This window comes from Mus caroli, unplaced genomic scaffold, assembly GCF_978045245.1.
Source record: "Mus caroli unplaced genomic scaffold, Mus_caroli_1 scaffold_10, whole genome shotgun sequence".
NCBI classification, from domain to species: domain Eukaryota; kingdom Metazoa; phylum Chordata; class Mammalia; order Rodentia; family Muridae; genus Mus; species Mus caroli.
In genome coordinates, this window is record NW_028227265.1 from 82,449,010 (window position 1) to 82,464,670 (window position 15,661).

At 47.7% G+C, this 15,661-nt stretch overlaps 3 protein-coding genes across 5 annotated transcripts in view; 1 reads left to right on the forward strand and 2 right to left on the reverse strand.

Annotated features, from left to right (window-relative positions):
- The window catches only part of Wwc2 (WW and C2 domain containing 2), a 167,165-nt gene extending 158,887 nt beyond the window's left edge, over positions 1-8,278 (forward strand). For both annotated transcript variants that reach the window (XM_021169475.3, XM_021169476.3), the window contains exons 22-23: positions 2,544-2,671; positions 5,585-8,278. In XM_021169475.3, coding sequence (XP_021025134.1) covers positions 2,544-2,671; positions 5,585-5,651 — 195 coding nt within the window. In that variant the 3' untranslated portion in view covers positions 5,652-8,278. The remainder of the gene's footprint in view (positions 1-2,543; positions 2,672-5,584) is intronic.
- LOC110300932 (claudin-22) lies at positions 3,387-10,057 on the reverse strand. 2 transcript variants are annotated; one of them, XM_085843958.1, is made up of 2 exons: positions 9,362-10,057; positions 3,387-3,589 (listed from the first exon to the last, which is right to left on the reverse strand). In XM_085843958.1, the coding sequence occupies exons 1-2, from the start codon at positions 9,835-9,837 to the stop codon at positions 3,535-3,537; spliced, it is 531 nt and encodes a 176-aa protein (XP_085700084.1). In that variant the 5' UTR covers positions 9,838-10,057; the 3' UTR covers positions 3,387-3,534. The 2 variants fall into 2 exon arrangements, with proteins under 2 accessions (XP_085700084.1, XP_021026804.2); XM_021171145.3 differs by lacking the exon at positions 3,387-3,589 and having other exon boundaries at positions 8,896-10,057.
- A 1,587-nt stretch (positions 10,058-11,644) lies between these two features.
- On the reverse strand, positions 11,645-12,307 carry LOC147002453 (claudin-22-like). The gene has a single exon (XM_085844314.1). It carries the CDS (start codon positions 12,305-12,307, stop codon positions 11,645-11,647), a length of 663 nt encoding a protein of 220 aa, XP_085700440.1.
- Between the last annotated feature and the right edge of the window lie 3,354 nt (positions 12,308-15,661).

Consider the following 15,661-nt stretch of genomic DNA (forward strand, 5'->3'; position numbering starts at 1 on the left):
AGATGAAAGGCCGTGATCCTAGCAGAACACTGACCCTTGCTCTCCTATAAGTTCAGTTTCAAAATCACTTTGCCACCAAGATAATGAGATAAGAAGGTGGAAGCTCTGGGGACTGGGGTGGAGCCCAAGATAAAGACATCCTCTTTGATAGAAGTGGAAATGGATACCAAGGCCCTAAGGCACGTGTGCCGACTGGGCAGGTCCTGTGGTCCCACCCCACAACGGTGTCACAAGGACAGTTAAATTGCAACCTGAGTTTTGGAGGAAGGGCTGCCTGTCACAGCTGGTGCCAACCCCTCCACACACTCTGTCGCTGGTCCCTCTGCCTGAGACAGCTTTATAGCAAGCAGCCATGCAGGGCTCACTCAATAGGGCCTATTTATACTGCTTTAAAAATGGCTTGAGTCCCTGAGCACAGAGAGGTTTTGTGTTCATTGTTACCAACTCTGTGGTTGTATAAACCATATGTATCCCGTACGTCTTTCCTCTCCATCTGAAGTTTGAGATAAATAGCTCTGACGATCCAGACTGCTCAGCTGTGAACCTTTCATTATGGCTGCAGAAGTGGGCACTCGCCTCAAATGCATCTTCTGCTCCCTCTTCTCCTTCACCCCCTGGACATCGTGCTTAACCTGCGCGCATGGCCCCTTTCCCTGTGGTGCTGGGGACCTTTGACATTCTCCTCAGGTCCTCAGTAAGTGCTACCGATGACCCTGCCAATGGCCATAAAAACTGCATCATAGAGAAGCAGTGCTTAAGTCAGCGGCAGACGCTGGATCTACCTCCCTCCCCATCCTCCATACCCCTCCTGATGGCGGCAGAGAGCCTCTATAGCTTATAATAAACGAAGCGTTGGTGTTCTCAGATTGCACGTCCCCCTTAGGAAGACTGTAAGTTGAGACTGTTGTGTTCCGAGTTTTATCAGGCCCCTTAACGCGCCTGTGAGTCGCTGGGCCTTCTGTAGGCCAGGCTCCCATCACAGAGGCTGAGGGCTGATTGCCCTTTCTGGAGTAGGAAGCAGAGCAAGTGGCCAGTTGTCCTGAGCCATAGGAGAGGCAGAGGTGGGCTGAGGGAGGACCCTGTTCTTCCTAAGAAGCAGAAATTTCTGTTTCTTCTTAGGTTGTCTCTCTGTCAACATGCCAAAGTGCCTGGGTACTAGAGGGTGGTGGTGTTTTGTTTAAAAAGAAAAGAAAAAAACCTTCAAGTGATACATATGCTAACATATTTGAGAGTTGGACTACCCTGAAAAAAATGCCAGAGATATGAATAATTAATACTGTTGTCTTGTTCTCTAATTAATACTGTTGTCTTGTTCTCTAAAGTCCTCAGTGCTCTCGTTGTGTGGGGAGCAGAAGCTATGCAGGTTTCATAATGGCTGTTGAGGAAGTTCACAGCAGACCAAGACCTTGAGGAGACTCCACGAGGGGTGGTGGGGGAGGTGACAGGGAGTCCAGAAGCCGACCAAGCAGTCGTATTACAGCCAGAATGGACAGGGTGTCTGTCCGTTAGAGTGAAAAGAGCATTTTAAATTTTTATGCACATTTCATTCTCTACCCTTTTCTCTTGTTTTTCTCGTTTGTTATACTTCATCTGTCTTGTTCACAGCTCTGCCCTGCCTTCTGTTAGACTGTAGCCTCCAGGAAATGTTAACAGGACAGAGTAAACAGGAGATAGGAGATTGAATGATGCGTTGGTTGGCTCAGGTACCAAATGGTTTAGGTAGATTGGCTCATTTAAACTCCAAACAGACCTTTGAAGTACTTAGAAAGAAACTATGGCCCAGGGCTAGCCAGGCCCCTAGCCCAGGCTGCCAGCCAGTAAGTGAGCAAAAGGGAATTCCGAAGTCAGATGGCTCTGCCCCAGAGTCTGCCATCTTTACCACTGACAGACTCTTCTTACTGAAGGCCATCAGTATGGATTTGCTGATTAGGTCACCAAATGAGTGAGATGTGGAAGTGGCCATTATATATATTACACACACACACACACACACACACAATATCTACATGTCAGCAGCAGTAACCTAGAGAATGAATTTTAGTAAAGTCTTAGTCAGCAGTGAGAACGTGGTTCTTTAAGGGCCCTAAGGGGAGGGTGGGTACAGAGAAAGTTCCTGTGTGAGCGCCTTGAGGTCTACCTGCGTGTTATTGCTTAGTAGGTTGGTTGTACACCAATGAAGGTCTTTAATTGGCTATGTTACATAGGAACTTGGGGCTAGGAAGGTAGAAAGAGTTGACAGTGTATTTGCCAAAACGTTACCCGTTCACTTTCTTGGAAAGAGCGCTAGTTTTCAGGTTTATGTTTCGTTGTTTGGGTTTTGTTATTGCTGTTTTGGTTTGGGTTTTTTGATTTTGAGAGTTCTTAGGCTTTCCAGCTGTAAAAATCTTAAACGTGATTAAAATGAACTCACCCTGGATCAGGCGTGCCTCCTCCCTTTGGCATGAGCTGAGCGTGTGGGCTCTGTCCCCTGCTGCCCAGCTTGCCTCCCCCCAGCTTAGCCCTGTGGCGTGCCTTCAGGTTTCAATCTGTATTTCCTTTTCCAGGCTGAACAGACGAAAGAGGAGCAGAAGCAAGGCTTGAATGCAGAGAGGTTGATGAGGCAGGTCTCCAAGGATGTGTGCCGACTGCGGGAGCAGAGCCAGAAGGAGCCTCGGCAGGTGCAGTCCTTCAGGTAAACACCCACTGGGAGGCTCCAGGCATGACAGCGTCTGTCAGTCTGTCTCCTCAGGATTCAGAGCCACCACCACCATCCTCACCACCACCACCCTCCACCCTTACCATCCACCAGGAGCACATCGCATTGAGAAACCTTGTCCCTGGATTTAGAAATGTACACAAGCATCGCAGATCTTTGGGGGCTTTGTTCACTCATTTTCTGGACATTCCTTGAGTACCCTCTTCTCTCTCTCTCTCGCCCCCCCAGCCCCCCCCCCCCACCTTGCACTGTGCTAATCCCTACAGTACAGCAAGAGAACGCACACTTCTGCTCCTACAGAGAGCCTCCAATCTGAGACAGATTCCACAGCCACCACAGTGCTATACGGAGCCTTTATGGGCAAGGCAGGAATTCCGAGAGCATATAATATAGGAAGAATCTAATCTGCGCGGGCCTCTGTGCAGGCTCCAGGTCAGCTCAAAGGAAGGCATCATTGGAGGTCTCCAGGCTGAGGTGGGTGTGAGCCACCCAGCTGGGCTGTATGTAGCAGAAGCTGCCCCCCCCCCCCCGCAAGCTTGTCAGGTAAAGCAGGTCTGAGAGCCCACACTGAAGGATTTCAGGGGTGGCTCTGGTCCTGAAGGAACCCTGCCTCCAAGTAGAGAGCCTGTGGGAGCAGGAGTTCAGGGCACAGTGTGAGGGGAGACACATCCTGCCTGGGTTAACCATGCCGGGAGACAGCACCGGCATCTCCAGCCAGTGGACAGTCAAAAATCAAACCATAAAGCAGGGTTAGAGTGGGAGTTATCACCGAGATAAAAAGAGGAGCCTACAGATGCAGTGTGGCGGTTCCCACGGGGAACAAGGGTTGTTCAAGAGAGTCAGCGGTGTGGTTGGTCCTGGAGCCGAGGATCAGCAGGGACGGACTGTTGGACACTGGAACATAACAGAAAAGAGAATTAACATGTTCCCAGATTGTGACACAGAGGCCTCAGAGATCATGTCAGATGATGGCCAAAGAGTAGGAGGGGTGATCACAGGAAAAGGGTCACCTTCCTCTGGCTTAGGTTTTTATAGAGAAGTCCTTAGAGAGCTTCTCAGCTTAGGCCAGCAGATGGTTCCGTGACAAAGGTGCTCACAACCAAGCTTGGTGACCTGAAAGCAAAACCTGGAACCCACATGGGGAAAAAGAAGTCCTTCCCATAGGCTGTGTCTGCTCTGATCTCCACACACGCACTGTTCACTTGTACACATAAACACACACTCTTCCCCCACATGCACATGTGTGTGCACACATAACTAAATACAAATAAATGTAAAGGGAAATGTAGAAAAAGCTTTTAGGTTGTGGAGAGAAATGAGAAGAAAGGCTATGTGGAAGCAGGAAAGAGGGGACTCATGGGGGGGGGGGGGAGAGGGGCAGTGCTGAAGGTGAGATGAGTACCACAGCTTCAGTGAGGGCACGGGAAGAGGAGGTGTCAAAGGGCCTGTTGTGAGGGCTTGGGTTTCCCTGCCCACTGAGCTACACAGCCTTGATAAGGAAGTGCTGCTCCTCGTGCTTTAGCCATGGAGTGGTGGGCGGGCCCCTTCCTGCTCAGGATGCTTCTACAGGAGACAGTGTTGTCAGCTATGGAAAACCTTACAATTTCCTGTTAAAATCCAAAGAATGCAGAAGCACTCCTGTTCCCTGTAAGAAACCCACCTGTCCTGATGTGGTGGCAAGGGCCTCTTATCCCAGCAGGATAAAAAAGGAAAAAGACAAAGAAACCAAGCCATTGGTCTCACAAGGCAGGTGATGAGCAAGCTTGGTGGAGTGAGATAAGGCACACCACGTGAGGGCAGTATGACACCCATGACAGCCAGGCGGAGCCCAGGCACAGCTCCACACAGCCTCTGGTGTCCCTGGGTGTCATGTTGCTAAGGTGAGGCCAACCAACAAGGATTCCGTGTGACTCTAAGGCAGGTGCTGCCACTGGCCATGAGGTTAAATCCTAGCAGGCGTCAGCGGGGCTTGTGGTCGCCCAGACATCATGACCACACTGTCCACCAGTGTTTCTAACACCCTAGCTCATCCTTAAGGGAACGGAGTCAATCGTAAAGGATGCAGTGTCACAAAGTGATCTGTCCGGTGTCCTGCTTCTACTTGGCCTCTCTCTCCTTGCACTTCAGAATAGTCACCGAGTTGTTGGTTTTCTCCCTCTGCACTGATTCTTGTGTGTTGAGGGGGTGTGCACGCACATGCACACACACCATATGTAAATTAATGAACAAATTAGAAAAGAAGGCAGAGAGCAACTGAGGAAAGCGGGGCAGTGCCTCTCCCTATCCATCACATGAACATGATCTTTCCCATCCATCACACACGGACATCATCACGTCTGCCCTTGGTACCTGCCTCTGCCTTCATGTGAGTTACACGCTTCCTGTTCGCATGGATTCCACGGGGTCTCTGGGAATTTCAGGTCAGGATCTGGGCCCTTCTGAATCTTCTCCTACCCTGACTTAGAAATTCCAACCATAGCCTAAGATCTACCCCCAGTAGATTACACACACTTTTCCGTTGGAACCTCTGAGTGAAACTTACACTTTGTCTGTAGAGGATTTACAGCCAGAGGAGCTGTAATGTGCTACCCGCTTTAAGCCAAAGAAGACTCAGCCTGGGGAGATGGTTCAGAGAGAAAGAACCTTTGTTACCACGCCTGGTGGTCTGAGTCCAATCCCCAGGGTGGCCCTGGAGGAAGGAGAGACTGACTGCCACTCCTACACCTCCTACACATACGTTAAATAAAAAACAGCTATAAAATAAAAAAATATTAAAACCAAAGGCTCTTGTGATTTCAAGAGTAGTGTCTGGGGTCGTGAAGACAGCCTTAGGCCTCTTGGAATTCGCAGAATCATAATGTAAACTGTCTTCTCCCTCTCTCCCTTCAGGGAGAAGATTGCCTACTTCACAAGAGCGAAGATTAGCATCCCATCACTGCCCGCTGACGATGTGTGATCCTGCCTGTGGCTTAGCACCGCCTCTCAGCTGCTCACTTGCCAAGGGAGGGGCAAAGACTGAATATTTACTTTTTTTGTTTTCATTTTTGTTGGGGGCGGGGCTTGTGTTTCCTGTAATATAACTCAACTCTTGAAGAGCTTCCGTTTCATACCAGCTTCATCAGGTTTATTTGTAAAGTACTTTGAATGTAACTCTTACATGCTTTGAGAAGAAAAAAAAAAAATCACCTAACAAAACTTGGGCAATATGGTCCAAATCTGGTCCACAAGTGTTGTACAGTGTGCATGTGTTACCACTGGGCTTCGCTGCAGGGTGGAACTCAGGGAACACGTGCCCGGTGTCTGCCCGCTGAGCCGACTGCAGCAGGCAGCTGTCTAGCTGCCCGTGAGGCTGGTGCCACAGCATACCTTTGAACTAGAGAGCCACACTCTCCATCTGAGCGAGCATCTCTGAGCCCACCCGGAACACCTGCCCGGTTCCTTCCATCACCCACATCTGACCACCTTGTCTCTGCAAAACCCTTTCTTTCTGCCCTCTTAAACTTATCTAGAGAAAACAAGAGTGTGAAAGCCGAGGGCAGAAGCAGAGGTGTACTCCTGCTATAGAGAGCTGCAGTCGGGGGCAGAAAGGAAACTGCGGGGAAGGGAGGCAGCTTTCAAAACCACTGAGAAGACTGCAGATGCTTGCCTGGCCACTGCTTCTATCACAGTCTGCATCTGCAGGGCAAGGTGGCCCCGGCCTCTGATGACAGTGCAGGCAGTGCAGAGGGGGCACGCCCATATCCATTAGAGGAGAGCTGAGGTCGGGGCGCATCATAATGAGATCAAACTTGCCAAACAGAAGAGACTTTGTCATCAGGTTTCTACACTCACTAGGAAGTATTTTGTAGCTGTCATCTTCGGGAGATTCTGTCAGGGATGCATAAAAGGTAGTTGGAAGCAGAAACAAAGGGTGTGGCCGAGGAGACTCGGACTTGGTGTGGACTGGATCATTTTATATCTTCTGGATGAACAAGCAAGCTTGACCTAGAAATTGGTCAAAGAGCCATGCTCTTCAGGCTGGGTCTTAACTTCCCAGACCCCAGGCACTTCTTTAAAAAAAAAAGACTCGGTTTAGCTTAGCCAGCATAAACATGTTAAAATAAATACTTTTTCAGGTAATTTAAACCGCACTCACATACTCTGTCATACTGGAAGAAGCCGTGTTTTGATGAGCCATCTTATATAGCAAGCTAAATTATTTTTTAATGCAAAATAATTTTATAGGAATTAATAGAAGAAAGGCGAAGGGGAAAAATCTGTTTTAAAAAAAGTTAGGTTCTGCTGGAATCCCCATTAGTAAGGATTTTTATTTTCTTGAATCTATATTTTAGAAAGTTCATTTTTATCAGAATCAAAGTTCATACTCAGCCAGAATTTTAATTATCAAGTGACTGCACCTAAAATGTAATCATTTCCCCCTAAACATTCCATACCGTGTATCCAGCTTCTCACTAGGTGTGACTGGACAGGACACTACTTGGAGCTACAAGAAGCCTGGTGGTGGGCTGAGCACAGACCTCCCACGCTGCCCGGTGCCCTGTAGGTAACTGGAGGAAGGGGCATGCTGTCCACCCTTCCTGGTCAGGATCCAGTTGAGCAGCAGAGGTTGACTTAATATAGCTCTAAATGAAGGTGCTGTCTTCAGCATCATAGTTTGACCAGTGAAAATGTTCATAGAATTTTGTGTAGTTGTACCGTACGATTTTATTTTCTTCATTTATTTATTTACGGTCTTATTTATGTTCTGTTTAATATATAGTTTGGTTCTGGCCATTTTAAATGTTGGGCTTACAAGAGGCTATATTGAAGTATTTACAGCTATATGATCTTCATCAGATTTATCGCTAACTTTTTGTAATACAAAAAGTGTCAGACTACGAGTATTAAAGAATAAAGTGTGTCTCAGGCTGGTGGCTCAGAGCTGTGACTGAGGGACTTTGGTTTTATTTTATAAAACACGCTCATTTCTAACATGAGAGAAACTATTTGTTCTGATAGAATCCTTTCTCCACACTCTGAAAGTCAGCAATCGTGTTGTGCTTATACAGGCAGCTTTCTGTAGGTCTGTCACATTTGTATTGACCCAAATGATTAAAAAAAAAAATTTTTTTTACTAACTTGATCACAAAACCATATGGATGAATAAAAAGTTTAATATTATAAAAAATATTTTTAAACTTAGAATTTATTCTGCACAGGGTAAAAAGAGTTTAATCTTTAGCTCTCAAGTTTGGATTATCAGTATATTACAATTTTGTCTATCAGACTCAAGTGTTACAGGTACAAGGAGGATATTAACTTGCCAAATAACAAAGTTTAGCTGAGTCTCTGTAGCATACAAATTAAATACATTTAAACTCTTTTTGCTATGTATTTATATTGTATTAAATATGAGAAGCTCAGGACTCAACTAAACGTTTAATCAGGTTACATTCTGGAAATGTTTCTGTTTTCATTTGTCCTGTTTGCAATGGTGTGTAAATATATCACCCAGATTAACTCCTGTTGCTGCACTTGCCCTGTGTCTGTGGATGAAAAAAATTCAGTGATTTTTTTAAACAATACATATTTCCTAATACTGCATTTTAATGTTGCTTATTCAATTAATTTCCCTGATTGGCACAAATACAAGAATCTACTTGAACCATGTATTGAGCAAATATAAAACGTTCCACAAAGAATTCCTCAAGCCAGAAATTTGTCGTGAATAATTCTTGTTTAGACTGTATCCCTAAATGAGATAGGATATTTTCATTGCTCAAGGAAAACAAGGACTGGCGGTACGTGGTCCCCTGCTAAACCTCCAGAGCTGACAGTGTCTCCTTCAAGAGGAGACAGCCAGCCCAGGAGGCACTGCCCACAGACACCAGTCCTGCCCCCTGCCACCGAGCCAAGGCAGGCTGGACATTCCACTGTGCAACACGGCACAGACACAGGAGGGCTTTTATGTGACAAGAATTCTTCCCCTAAGATTGCCCTGCTCAGCCCCAGGCATGGATGAATGTGTGTGATGTAGAAAGGACTCTCTTTGAAAAAGAGGTGTCCCCTCTCTCACTGATGAGCCTGTAAAGAATTTTTTTAACTCTCATCAGTTGTCACAGTTGTCTCACTATCCACTGAGACCTTAGCTTCCTAAGTCATCATAGACACCGAAAAGCATGTGATCTGTCTCCCAAATGATTGCTCTCAATACAGAAGTGCTCAGTTAACGTTTTATTTACAGGTGCCCTGTGTGTGCACAGTCGCAGCCTAGTTTATGCACAGTAAAGACAGATTCCATCAATAGGTCCTCACCCACTTGGCCTCCATAGAGAAAGCAAAAGTGCTTTACTCAGTGGTAGAACTTGTGTCTAAAGAGGATATTAGCCACGGGAGGGAAGTAAGCATTTCAGAAAGTCAGAAGCAGTCAGTAGGGGTGATTAAAGCGGGAGTCTACCAAGTCCCACTGAGTAAGATTAGAGACGCCACTGAGCCCGGGCTTAGATTTCTGGATTGGCTTGCTTCAGCTCCAGATGCTGCTGGTGGTCTCGAAGTCCCGCCACTGCATAGCGACCCGAGGCTGCAGGAGCTGGGCTCGAGCAGGCTGCACAGTGAAGCACACACCCTCCTAGCACCAGGCAGAAGCCAGCAAACCAGCCCAGGAACAGGGCCTCCCCAAACTCCCACCTGGGCACAATCTCAGGCATGGTCTCATCCCAGAACTCCCGCACCGTCGTGTGGGCCACCCAGGAGACAGGAACTAGTACCATGACTCCCGAGGTCCAGAGCAGGATCCCTCCCAGGGTGAGCAGCCACTTCTTCAGACCCTCCTGTGTCTCTCCAAGCCTCAAGCAGTCCAGGCCACAGCCAGAGGCCAGCAAGCCCAGCAGCCCCAGCCCGTTGCACAGGGACATCAAGACCCTGGACACCTGCAGTTCAGCTGGCAAGGCCAGGAAGGAGTCAAAGTCCTTGCATTGCCTCCCGACTTCCTCCTGGATGACGCAGGATTTCCAGAGCCCCATGGTCCAGTTCTCCATCTCGTTCAGTTCCAGGTTAAGGTTCTTCCAGTGTGGCAAGTAGTTTGTAAGGCAGGATAAAACCCATCCCAGCAGGGAGAGCAGAAGTGCAGCCGACTGCGTTGCCGTTCGGAAGACTAAGCCCATTAGAACGTTCTGGGAGGCTGAGCCAGCCCAACTCCTGCCCCACGCTTAGCTGTAAGAAAGTGTGACACTTCTCTCTTGAGGAGCTCAGACATAGTTTTGCATTGTGTGTATAGGAGGACGTTTGCCAGATCTATTGTTTGAGTCCATATTGAAAGGTTTCAGAAGCGGACAGGGAAACACTGCTAAGAGCCAGCCATGCTAAGGAGTGGCCCCGGGGCCGTTGTTTGTGTCCTGTAGGCTCAGTTTTGTGCAGAGCACTTTATCAGTGAGCCTCTCGGGTCAGGCAACGCTAATCCTCTCTTTGTGAAGGTTACCTGGCTTTCACGTTCCCAGCGTTCCTAACAAGTCAGAGAATTAAGTCTGAGTGTTAAAAAAAAAAAAAATGTTGAATTGAAGGTCTGGGTTCAACTCCTCCCGCATTGTGCTGTGCTAATTACACCTGTCAGATATTCATCAGCTAAATAGCTCTCACATTTCAGTATGTGTGTGTGTTATGATAATACTGGGTGTTACCGCGGTTGGGGAAAAAGGTTCAGAGAGAAGTATTTCTTAACCAAATAAATCAATCTTAACAGAAATCCCTCTAGACTTGAAATCAGGCCAGTTTGGAAAAGTCTCTGGCTGCATTTTCTATGGAGCACGGGAAACAGTGCTGGACAAGACCAAGTCTCACCTCTCCCCATGCCTGTGTTAAGCTCACTCACATGCTTAAGCCAGAGCGCTTGTCCTGATTTGTGTATTGGGGGGGTGGTTCAGTTTTTGCCTTTTGCATCTTTACTGAAATATGCTTTCTAGACTGCTCACCACTCCAAGAGACAGCCTCACATCTGTCATTTTTAACTGGACATAGATGCTTTCATTCGGACACACACAGAGACAGAATCTAGATAGCAAAAAAAAAAAAAAAAAAAAAAAAATTAAATGCTTTTTGTGTTTTTTTTTTCTTTTTAAATTTGAAGCTTTTGAGGAAAGAAGTGAGAACAGAGATTAGCTACTTAGTAGAGGACACTGGTTTTTTTTTTTTTTTTTTTTAATACTTTTTGACCCTGGTGTTCTGGTGGTCCATCTGGAATCACCCAGAACACCAAGAATCATCCAGAATCATCGAGAATCATCCAGCCTCCAAAAGCCTCCTACAGTTCACCAGGTTCCTGGAAATATCTAAACACAAATGCTTTTGTTTAAAGAGCAGACCCACAATGGAGATGACATTTGGGGACTGGCTTAGCCTGGAACACTAACAATACTTAAGAGTACAGATTATCGCCTGGCAGTAGTGGCACATGCCTTTAATCCCAGCACTTGGGAGGCAGAGACAGGCAGATTTCTGAGTTCAAGACTAGCCTGGTCTACAGAGTGAGTTCCAGGACAGCCAGGGCTACACAGAGAAACCCTGCCTTGGAGGAAAAAAGAAAAAGAAAAGGAGTGCAGATTGCCGTTATTTTCTTTAGGAAGTGGAAAGTAAAATACCCTTTCCAGCCATAGACAGCAGCACAGCTTTCCCACAGAGTGAACGCATCACAGCACTAGACAAATTGGACAATCCCAGCATACACGGGCTTAAATAGTCAAATCAATGGCAAGTCTTTTTTTTTTTCACACATGGAATGTGTGTCATAATAAATTCCTTATAGACTACCTTTCATTCATATTTGAAAAGTGAACCTTTAGTACAGAAAAAAGAAAATGTTCAAAACAGCTATTGAAGGAAGAAAATGTGAGCAGTACCATTTAGTTACATAAGGACACAACAGAGACCTTTTCTGTAATCAGCTGATTAAGGACACGACTCGGCCCTGCTGGTGGCTTACACTTTAGGCTGTACAGTTCCACTTTCCAGGTATGAGCCATGATCTCGAGGTCCCACCCCTGCATAGTGACTCGAGGCTGCAGGAGCTGGGCTCGAGCAGGCTGCACAGTGAAGCACACACCCTCCTAGCACCAGGCAGAAGCCAGCAAACCAGCCCAGGAACAGGGCCTCCCCAAACTCCCACCTGGGCACAATCTCAGGCATGGTCTCATCCCAGAATTCCCGCACCGTCGTGTGGGCCACCCAGGAGACAGGAACTAGTACCATGACTCCCGAGGTCCAGAGCAGGATCCCTCCCAGGGTGAGCAGCCACTTCTTCAGACCCTCCTGTGTCTCTCCAAGCCTCAAGCAGTCCAGACCACAGCCAGAGGCCAGCAAGCCCAGCAGCCCCAGCCCGTTGCACAGGGACATCAAGACCCTGGACACCTGCAGTTCAGCTGGCAAGGCCAGGAAGGAGTCAAAGTCCTTGCATTGCCTCCCGACTTCCTCCTGGATGACGCAGGATTTCCAGAGCCCCATGGTCCAGTTCTCCATCTCGTTCAGTTCCAGGTTAAGGTTCTTCCAGTGTGGTAGATACGTGGTAATAATGGCTAGAACCCATCCTAGCAACGACAGAGAAAGCCCTACCGATTGCATGGCCGTTCTGTAGATGAAAGCCATCGGGATAGATACTACAACTTAGCCACTCTATAGGATCTGCTGTCCCTTGTGGTTGACAGTGGCGTAATGATCTTGAGCCTGTGCTGCCCAGGGTATAAGGTTTGGTCATTAACTCTCTGGCACTCTAAAATACGTTTTTGTTCCTCTTGAATATAGTGTTTCATGTAAAGGGTGAAGGACTCTGTTTAAAAACTATGAGTTAGGCTCTCTGATAAGGATTTGATCTGTTACCTTCCAATTTGCTTGGTAAAATTATATCCCCAGTGCCTGACGAGTATAAATCTGAAGATGAACAAAGAAGGCTCTATGACCCCTCACCCTAACGTACAACAGAAATCTTTGTGCTTCAATATGGATTAATTAGATTTTAAGTGGTGATAAAAGGCCAGCTCTTTCTACAACAGGACCTCATTGTAATAGCCGCATCTGAGATTTCAGGGATGCGAAACAAGGCCTTGTAAAGAAAGGTAGACTGTTTTCCTATAATCTCTATTCTCCTTAGACATCCTTAACCTACACACGAGCTCGCCCTGTGTTCCTGAGTGTCATGGGGACTCCCTCGGGACTTGGCAGTTCACTGCACTAATTAAAATGTAAGGACCCGGGTTGGTACTCAGAGAAACTGAGTGAGGAAAGGGGCATATGTGGGAAAATCCAACAGTATTTAGTCCCCCCTCATTACAGACACCGGGTAAAGGCTGATGTGTCTCTGGGAGCTGCTCATGGCCCAGAGCAGAGCTTTCTACACCACTTCCTGTGAAAAGGCAGAGGAGCTGCAGGCATGAAGGCGCCTGTCAGGTTCAAGACGAAAGTCTGGTATGAGAGTAACAGCCACGCTGGGGCTGACCTTTGAGGCTTCATCTTGTTGTTTTGGCTCAGGCCACACCTTGAGAACATACCTCAGGCGAGCATGACCCCTCAAAGAACACTGGGTCTCCCTCCCAGGCCAGGACAAAAGGCCGCATGCTCTGGATTCCCAGCTCACGTTCCATCTCTGGTGGGGCCCAGCCCCCGTCTCTGAGCATCCACACCTACAGAGCATGCGGGATCCTACAGAGGAGCACCTTCCCTGGATGACCCACCATGCTTCATGGTACACTAGACAGGGACAGTTCAGGACCAGAGAAGATCATTCATGACACTGATACAAGCTCTAAAGCCCAGTGTGTTCACAGAGAGCCTTAGAGTCATTTTAGGGGCGGTGTTTTGTTTTGTTGGTTTTTTTTTTTTTTTTTTTTTTTGCCTTCAGCTTATATTTTCAGGGTTGTCAGACTAAAGCCATAGCTGTAACTCAACGGTAGAGCCCTTGCCCAATGGGCAAAAGGCCCTGAGTTCTATCCCCAGCACTTCAAAATAAGGTTTGCCAACACATGGATGCTTCTTGCTTCCTCAGTGCTAGGCTTAGTCCCTGCCCAAGCCTACACTAGGCGAGCACCCCACTGTTCTGCCCTTCCTGGGATTAGTCTCCTTCCTTCAGAGTCTCACGGGCTATGGGATGTCTTCAGCGGAGTGAGCCAACACAGACACATGCGCTCCAGAAAGGGTTGGCACTGGGCCTGGGGCCTGTCACCATGAGACAGAGAAGATGGGGCTCGAGCTTTCTCTACAGAGGCTGGCAGGGCAATGAAGGGTCAAACAGCAGCAACCATTAACGAGGAAAACACTGACATCACATTGAAACAGTCTTCTTTAAGCTGGGGGTGCAAGCCTTTATTCCCAGCACTCGGGAGGCAGAGCTGGGCAGATCGCTGGGTTTGAACCAGCCTGATCTATAGGGCCTGATCTATAGGGCTAGTCTCAGACATGTGACCAAGAACAGTGCTGTAGACTCAGCCCCTGCCCTGCGGGGTCCTTGTTGGAGTGTGGAAGCGCGTGGGTAAACAACTAAATCAGAGGGCCAGAGATAATTGAGCTGAGAGGCAGGCCGGATGGCCCAGTGGATAAAGGCACCCGCTGCCAAGCCTGATGACCTGAGGTCAATCCCCAGGTCCCACATAGTAGAAGAAGAGAAACAACTGTAGAAGTGACGCCCTGACCTCCACAAATATGCAGGTATACCACACCCATGTAAACAAGCAGTTTTTAATTGCTTTATATTTATTTTTCTCTTATTTTATACATATGAGTGTTTTGCCTGCATGTATGTCTGTGTACTATGTGTATGAGGACAGAAGAGGATGTTGAATCCCTTGGAACTGGAGCTATAGGTAGTTGTGGGCCACCATGAGGTGCTGGGAATCGAACCTGGGTCCTCTAGAAGAGCAACTACTGAACCATTTCTCCAGGCAGAGAGAGAGAGAGAGAGAGAGAGAGAGAGAGAGAGAGAGGAGAGAGAGAGGAGAGGGAAGGGGAGGGGAGGAGGAGGGGGGAGGGAGCTGGGGCTTAAGGGCCTTGGGAAAATACCCAGACCACAAAGCAGAAAGTTGTACCCCATGAAGGAGTCAGCAAGTGGAAGGGAATCCCAGATACAGAACCAGGAGGGCTCCCACCTCTAGAGCATGGAGGAAGGGCACAATCAGCCAGAGGACGAACATTTCCACCCACTGACTATTCTATACATGTTCATTCTTTCTCAATAGGAGAGACATAGGCACACAGACGGAGAAACAGAACTCACAAGGTCAGCATGCCCTGGAGAAGAACCGTGAACAACCGTTCCAGTTGAGCGGGACCTGTCGCAGTTTTAACCCTAAGAATCACCTGCCGGGAGAAAACACTTGGTCCAGGGTAAGAATAGATAAACACACGGTAACAAACCATCCCGGCACATTGCTGCGCAAGACAAGCAATCATCTCTGAGTACTCTGTGATTTGAGTGACACTTGGAGACACAATTCGATTCTGCTCAGAGCTATGTCAGCTCTGCTGAGGGAGGGCTAAGGACCCATTCCCAGAGCAGCGTACTCTCCTGCAGCCATTGTTAGAAAATAAATCTATCATCAAAAGTGAATCCCGAGAAACTTTGGAAGCTGTTGGCCAGATCTGCATTCTGGAGACACATGCATAGGGAAGATGGCCTCTGTTTGGTTTTCTGTCTTTAAAGCTCATGACTGGGTTTGTGGTAATGAAACTGACTGGCTGTGCAGATCTTGGCAGGTTTACCACGCACTCCAGCCTGTGCCAGCCTGTGCCAGCTCCCTGTATTCACCTACCTGGCCTGGCCCTCCTGGTTCACTCTTCAACCCAAGAGCCTCAGGTTCCTGCCTGTGAGCTTGCTAGAGATTCGGGAGTGCTTGCTGCATTTCAGATGAGAACAGCCCCAAATATTTAAACATTCAAAGGGAAACAGTGGTAGGGAAGGAGCGTTGGTCACAGGAAAGGGAGGCAAAGGTGCTGAAGGAGGCCGTGGGTGGT

Bases quoted from the DNA above. Each gene is read 5' to 3' on its own strand.
- LOC147002453 (XM_085844314.1), bottom strand. From the start codon at position 12,307: ATGGCTTTCATCTACAGAACGGCCATGCAATCGGTAGGGCTTTCTCTG.
- LOC110300932 (XM_021171145.3), bottom strand. From the start codon at position 9,837: ATGGGCTTAGTCTTCCGAACGGCAACGCAGTCGGCTGCACTTCTGCTC.